Genomic DNA, 6,959 nt, shown 5'->3' on the forward strand with positions numbered 1-6,959 from the left:
GTGCTATTTACAAGTAACAGAAAGACTCCATTATTTAAGAATAATAGTCTTTAGTTAGTGTGTACATATCTACATGGTCGTTGGATGCTGAAAACACTTGGATGATGTTATATTAAAATAACTGCATACAAAACACAGAACAACACTCCTTTGAAAAGGAGGAGTTGGGGAAAGAGCAGCCCCATTGCTTTAAGATGCCCACTGTTTGTCCAGTTAGTTTTGCAGGCTGTCTGGTGTTAGCAATCATGTACAATTGGACCTGCTGCAGAGCAAAGAGCAGTCTTGCCCCACAAACTAGGGGACAACCAATATTCTAGGAGACCCATCATATATAAGACATGCTTCCATAAACCTGCTGGGTCATTTAGAGGAATGGGGGAATAACGCTGACACTGTGCTTGTGAGAAAAAATAGTAATTATACATAAATCTTGAGTTTCCTAATATACTTATAACTAAAAGTATGCTTAAATCACAAAATAAAATCACACATCTAATTAACATTTACAAAATTTATTAACTCTTATAAAAATCTATTCGCATTTTTTGCAGTAGTCAATTTAAGCTGTTAAATCAGAATTCCCACATAATAGTTTTGCCAATAAAAACCTGTAGATTTTTTTAAAAGGATATTTACAGAACTTTCATGAAAAAATAAAACTTCAGTATCCCCAAATTAATCTAACTAGATAATAACATACAATTACATATGGGCAGATTCAGCAAAGTAATACAACTTCCAGACCTCTGAAATGATCATCAATGAAAGGAGGCATCAATGTTGGCACAGAAATGTTTTTGGTTGCTGTAATTTTGCACAAGCTCACAACAGTTTGGAAAGCAAATATATTTGCCTGAATTATGCCATTAAAAGAGGTATCTCTTCTACTTATATAAACAGATAAACATATCTCCATTATACCTAAATTCACTGAATGCTTTACAACTCTATCAAATCTAAGTGCTCATCCATTTACGTAAAAAAACTGCAAAATCAAATACTGAAAAATATTCAAAACTGGCTCTACAACTATTAAAGAGGTTATTTTCTTGTTCTTGCACTTGCTCTTGTTTTCCTTTCTGTTCCTCCAGCACTCTGAATCATGCTAATACCACCTTTGCCAAGTTCTCCTTTAGTTTTGTTTCTTGTTTCTTTCTGCAGAGTTATACTTTCACCACACTCTGTTTGTAAAAAAAAAAAAAAAAATTAATTGTAAATTTGGATAATAAATCAAACTTTTTAGCTGAAATTCAAATCTTCAAGCTATGCTGTTTTAAAGAAAAATATCCCTAATAAATATATCCCAGAGACAATACCCAGGAATACAACAAACCAGTTATGAAACTGCATTTCTGCACAACCAGCATCCTTTAAAATAGATCCCTGAAGGCTCTCAGCTATTTCTGAAACCAGATTAACATTAATTAGTGCACCAAACCTAATTTTTTTTCTTATGTGGCATTTTGCAACCATGGTAGTCCATTCTGTACAAATGGACTTCAGATACGGTGGTTAGCTGTGATATATGCAGGGAAGCCTGTTGAATAAGCAGTCCTGGACGATTTGATGACTGTACTAAAAGGCTATGGTGGAGCAGCAGATGACATTTATAAATCACCATAAATGTCCAAAGATAGTGCTGTGACATGGTGAATGCAGGCCACCATTCAGTAAGCGTACTGCCAACATTCCTGCTGCCTTGTGAGTTTAAGCCTTTTACTAAAGGCTGAGGTTCCAACCAAAATAACTGGCTGCACTTGATTCTTGGGGCCTTTGTGCAGTATTAGTCCCAAAATTATACCATAAACCCAATTTGGTACTTTATTTTAGTGATTTTTTTTTTAAACTCATATGTAAAACTAAAAACAATAAAAATATTAAATCAAGGAAAACCCTGCATTAGAATATACAGCAGTGGTTCTGGGTCCACAAAGAGCAAGCAGGTCAGGCTCTTCATTGTAAAGAAAAGACTAGACACCTGCATAGGAATCTCAAAACCAGAGGAAACAGGTGCTGATCCCAGAAAAAAGTCACTAATGGCACCAGAGATGGTAGTTACCGTCAAAAGCTTGGTGGAAAGATGACCTCCAGAAGAACATTGTCCAGAAGAACGGCGAGAAAGGAATCAGGTACCTAGTGCAGCAGAAGATCAGGCACCAAAGCAAGCATGTATAGCAGGAGCAGGGAGCAAGCAAGGGAACAAGAAGGCAGGAGAAAAGAATGAGAAAAAGGAACAAGACAAAAGAGCAAATGTAAAGGGAAAAAAGGGGGAGGGTAGCATGAGCATGGGATTGGAGGATCAGACAGCAAAAAAGCATATACAGAGGAAGAGGGGACCAGGCAGAGGAGAAGGATGAGAAGGAACATACATAAGTGGGGAAGATTAAATGAAGGTGAAAAAGATGGTGATCTTTTACAATTGACAACATATCACATTGAAAACATTAACTAAATATTTTCCTAATATTTTTTCATGTTAACAATTGTTGTAATTGCAACAGAGATGTTGTACAATTGCAAATAGATTGAGGGGAAGGTGATTCATAATATGAAAAATTTTGAGGACTTCAGATTTAGAGTAACAAAGGTGCTAGGTGCTATACAAACATGTACTAAGTGTCCCTGTGGCAACGAACTTTTAAGATTGAAGTATTGGGACCTACAGTAATGTACATTTTATCACTTTTATTCACAACATTAAGTTTATGGAGATATACCTATACCATAGAACTGGAAGGGACCCCGAAAGGTCATTGAGTCCAGCCCCTGCCTTCACTAGCAGGACCAAGTACTGATTTTTGCCCCAGATCCCTAAGTGGCACCCTCAAGGATTGAACTCGCAACCCTTGGTTTAGCAGGCCAATGCTCAAACCACTGAGGTATCCCTCCCACCATTACATGCAAGATCAAGAATAAAGTACTTCCTTATCTAAAACATGCAATAGTTTGCATTCACCCACCTTCAAAAATTAAACAATTATATTAGGTAACTGAAAATAAATCATTGCCATACCTGATTTTAATTTTTTGGCTGCCTTTTCATCCTCTGGCAAGTGACGTTTTCCCCTGAGAGAAGTGGAATTAGTTGCTTGAGATGTGAGATCAACCTGTTTCCTTCTGCCCCTTTTTGATGCCTGGGAAGTAATATTTTCCAAAGGCACATTTTGGTCTTCTTTAGGAGTCTTCTCTTTATTATCATTTTCTGGCAAGCTGCTTTTTCCTCGGAGAGAAGTGGAACTAGCTGCCTGTGTTGTGAGATCAACCTGTTTCCTTCTGCCCTTTCTTGGTGGATTAGCTTTTGCTTCGGTAGTATTTCCCAAAGTCACATTTGGGTCTTCTTTAGGAATCTTCTCTTTACCATCATTTTCTGGCAAGCTGCTTTTGCCTCGGAGAGAAGTGGAACTAGCTGCCTGTGTTGTGAGATCAACCTGTTTCCTTCTGCCCCTTTTTGATACCTGGGAAGTAATATTTTCCAAAGGCACATTTTGGTCTTCTTTAGGAGTCTTCTCTTTATTATCATTTTCTGGCAAGCTGCTTTTTCCTCGGAGAGAAGTGGATCTAGCTGCCTGTGTTGTGAGATCAACCTGTTTCCTTCTGCCTTTTCTTGGTGGATTAGCTTTTGCTTGGGAGATAGTACTTCCTAAAGGCACGTTTTGGTCTTCTTTAGGAATCGCATCTTTATCATCATTTTCTGTCAAGCTACTTTTTCCTCTGAGAGAAGTGCAACTAGCTGCCTGAGATGTGAGAGAAACTTGGTTCCTTCTGCCCCTTCTTGATAGCTTCTCTTTTGTAGGAGAAACAATAGCTTCCAAAGGCACATTTTGATCTTCTGACATCTCTTCTTTACTGCTATCTCCTGGCAAGCTGCATTTTCCTCCAAAAGAAGTGGAATTAGCTGCCAGCACTTTATGATCAACCTGTTTCCTTCTGCCCCTTCTGGATGTATTCTCTTTTGTAGGGGAAGCAGTAGATTCCAAAGCTGCATCTTGGTCTTTTTTAGGAGCCTCTTTTTTGGCATCACTTTCTGGCAAGCTGTATTTTTCTCTAAGAGAAGTGGAACTAACTGCATGTGGTGTGAGATCAACCTCTTTCCTTCTGCCCCTTCTTGAGAGATTTTCATTTGCTTGGGAAGGAATGTTTTCTGAAGTCTCATTTTGGTCTTTATCATTACCTTCAGGTAAAATGTGTTTTCCTCTGAGAGAAGCAGAATTGGCTTCCTCAAGTTCAAAATGAACTTTTTTCTCTCTGTCTCTTCTTGATGTATTTTCATTTGCTTCTGTAGGATTATTTTCTAAAATCTCAATTTGTTTGGTTTCAGATGCTTCCTGTTTGCCATCACCTTTCCTTATCCTCTTTCCATGTCTAAGAACAGTTCTCTCAACATCTTTAGGACCATATACCATTGCAGCAGTTGGATTGTTTTGGGCTTCCTTGATTTTGGAATTTTGCACTGTCTGTAGAGATCCTAGAGAGTCTTTTGTAGAAATTGTCTCTGGTTCAGTTTCTGGTATATTTTGTGGTATCATTTTTTCATTTTTGGCAAATTCACCTTCCTTAATGTCCAATATACCTTTTTGACCTCTCTTATTTCCAGGTCTTTGATTAGTTTTTTTTATTGAATTCCTGTTTGCTTGCAAGCTATAAACATCAAGTGGTGCTTCATTTGTGTTTTCAAAATGTGACTTCTTTAACTTTAAGCTTTGACCTGTTTCTGCTTCCTTAGTTCCCTGAACCGCTTTTGTCTCATTTTTTATAGCTTTGTGTGTTTTAACTACAGTTTCTTTTGATGTTCTCTTGGTTTCCTGGACAGGTCTTACACTTTCAGGTCCCATCTCTGTACTTACTTTCTCTGTTTCCTCTAATTGCTTTCTAGATTTTACTCTCAAAGATTTTCTTCCTTTCATCTCTGTTACCATAATTTCAAGGGTTGGTTTATTGATTTCAGATTCTTCTACTGCAGCAGCCTCAATGATACTGTGGGCAAAATCCTGTTCATCTGTTTGTATACACTTTGCTGTTGCTGCTCTACAAGGGTTCCTTGTTGTCTGTCTTTGGGGTTTTTCTTTTGCACCATGTTCCTCTGTAAATCCCTGTTTGTTATCTTCAGTTTTCCCTCTTCTGGTTCTTTTAGCTGGAACTAATGATTCTAGCATTTCTAATTTTTTCTCCCCTCTAGACCTCTTCCTAACTGACAGAGCCACCTTTTCATTATTTTTTACACTATCTTGATCAGACTTATCTTCAGGTGCTATAAGCCCTATTTGCAGAGGGTGCCCTCTTACATTTTTACTGCTACTAGATACATTTGCTGTCTTCAGACTTTGATCATTTTCCATTATTAAAATATGGTTTGTGACAGATTGATGCACAGTCTGCAAATTCTGTTTCATACTTGTAGTTTCTCTTTGTAGCATTAAAGAATCTTTATCATGAGACTCAAGACTCCTTTTACCTCTTCTGGAGCTATGAAAAGTTCCATTTATTTCTACTGAGGAAACAGCTTCCTTATTTTTGTCAAGTTGTTTGTGAACATGAATTTTTGAAATAATTTCTTCTTGCATACACTGATTAGTTCTCTCTTTTCTTCCTAGATTTTTAACTACGGAAGTGAAAGCAACAGCCTCTTCCTTCTGGTCTTCAATCCTCTCTTTCATCAGAACTGGTAATTCTAGTAAATTTACATTCTCCTTTAGATTTTCTTCACATTCTCTTAGTGAAGAGGGGTTCTCTTTTATTTCTATTTTCTGCTGGTTTGCCCTTGTAGATTTTTTGTCTTTACTGGACAAATCGATAGATTCCTGGATAAGATTTAATTGTGGGGCAACAGGATTTTCAAAAAGCAATTCTTTATCATCACTATCTTTCAAATATTGGTTTAATTCTCTTTGCAGTTGCATAGCTGGTTCTTGAACTGGATCCATTTTGGTAAGTAAAAGAGAGATTACTGAATTTGAGAGATTATGGCTCTGTGTCTGAGAGCCATTACTCATTTTTTCTTTTTCAATATTTTCTATATTTTTCACACTTTCTGACTCCTTAGGTGAAATACATGCATGTTCAAGGCTTTCTTGCAATTCTTGTTCATTTTTAATGTTTCCATTCCTTGATCTCACAAATGGGAGTGATGTTTTTTCAAGTGAATCTTCCATTTTTTTCTCTTGCTTCAGTTCTCTTTCATAATTTCCTCTGGATTCTAAAACAAGTAACATTTTTCATTAAAAACACAGAACAAAAGGAGCAAGAATAAAATTAGTAAAATAACTGCACAACATGCCTGATCAAAATTACCTCTAAGCTTAGGGTAGGACTATTTGATTTTATTAAAATGGTAAGTTAACATATGTTTAATATTCTAAATAAGATATCTGAGTGACTTCTACGGATTCAACAATGAATGCTTTTTGATTACACAGTAAAAGGAAACAAATGTTATTTTATTGGTTGGGCTACTGATATTTTAGAATGAGAGAAACTTCAATACATTTGATACTTTAGATATGATTATTTCATGATTGTTTAATAACCATTGATAAAGGATATAATTACGATTACTATGATGATTTAGGGAATCTCTCTCTGTACAACTTATGAATTCTGATTGATTTTATGGATTCTATGTATAAAATTCTAACTCTCATGCATTAAATCAGCCATTGGCTGACAATGACATTGTCATATACCACACATTTGGCTGGAAGGCTTCTCCCATACAGAAAAATCAAAGGTTTCAGAGTAACAGCCGTGTTAGTCTGTATCCGCAAAAAGAAGAACAGGAGTACTTGTGGCACCTTAGAGACTAACAAATTTATTAGAGCATAAGCTTTCGTGGACTACAGCCCACTTCTTCGGATGCATATAGAATGGAACATATATTGAGGAGATATATATACACACATACAGAGAGCATAAACAGGTGGGAGTTGTCTTACCAACTCTGAGAGGCCAATTAATTAAGAGAA

At 36.6% G+C, this 6,959-nt stretch overlaps 1 protein-coding gene across 1 annotated transcript in view; it reads right to left on the reverse strand.

Annotated features, from left to right (window-relative positions):
* Positions 1 to 496: 496 nt before the first annotated feature.
* Positions 497 to 6,959, reverse strand: part of MKI67 (marker of proliferation Ki-67) — a gene marked incomplete at its 5' end in the record, with an annotated part of 39,526 nt that continues 33,063 nt past the window's right edge. Inside the window, 2 exons of the mRNA XM_034776863.1 lie at positions 497 to 1,181; positions 3,014 to 6,206. Of these exons, the coding sequence (XP_034632754.1) occupies positions 1,042 to 1,181; positions 3,014 to 6,206 (3,333 nt within the window). The remainder of the gene's footprint in view (positions 1,182 to 3,013; positions 6,207 to 6,959) is intronic.

The sequence above is a fragment of the Trachemys scripta genome, chromosome 7 (assembly GCF_013100865.1).
Source record: "Trachemys scripta elegans isolate TJP31775 chromosome 7, CAS_Tse_1.0, whole genome shotgun sequence".
Taxonomy (NCBI): domain Eukaryota; kingdom Metazoa; phylum Chordata; order Testudines; family Emydidae; genus Trachemys; species Trachemys scripta.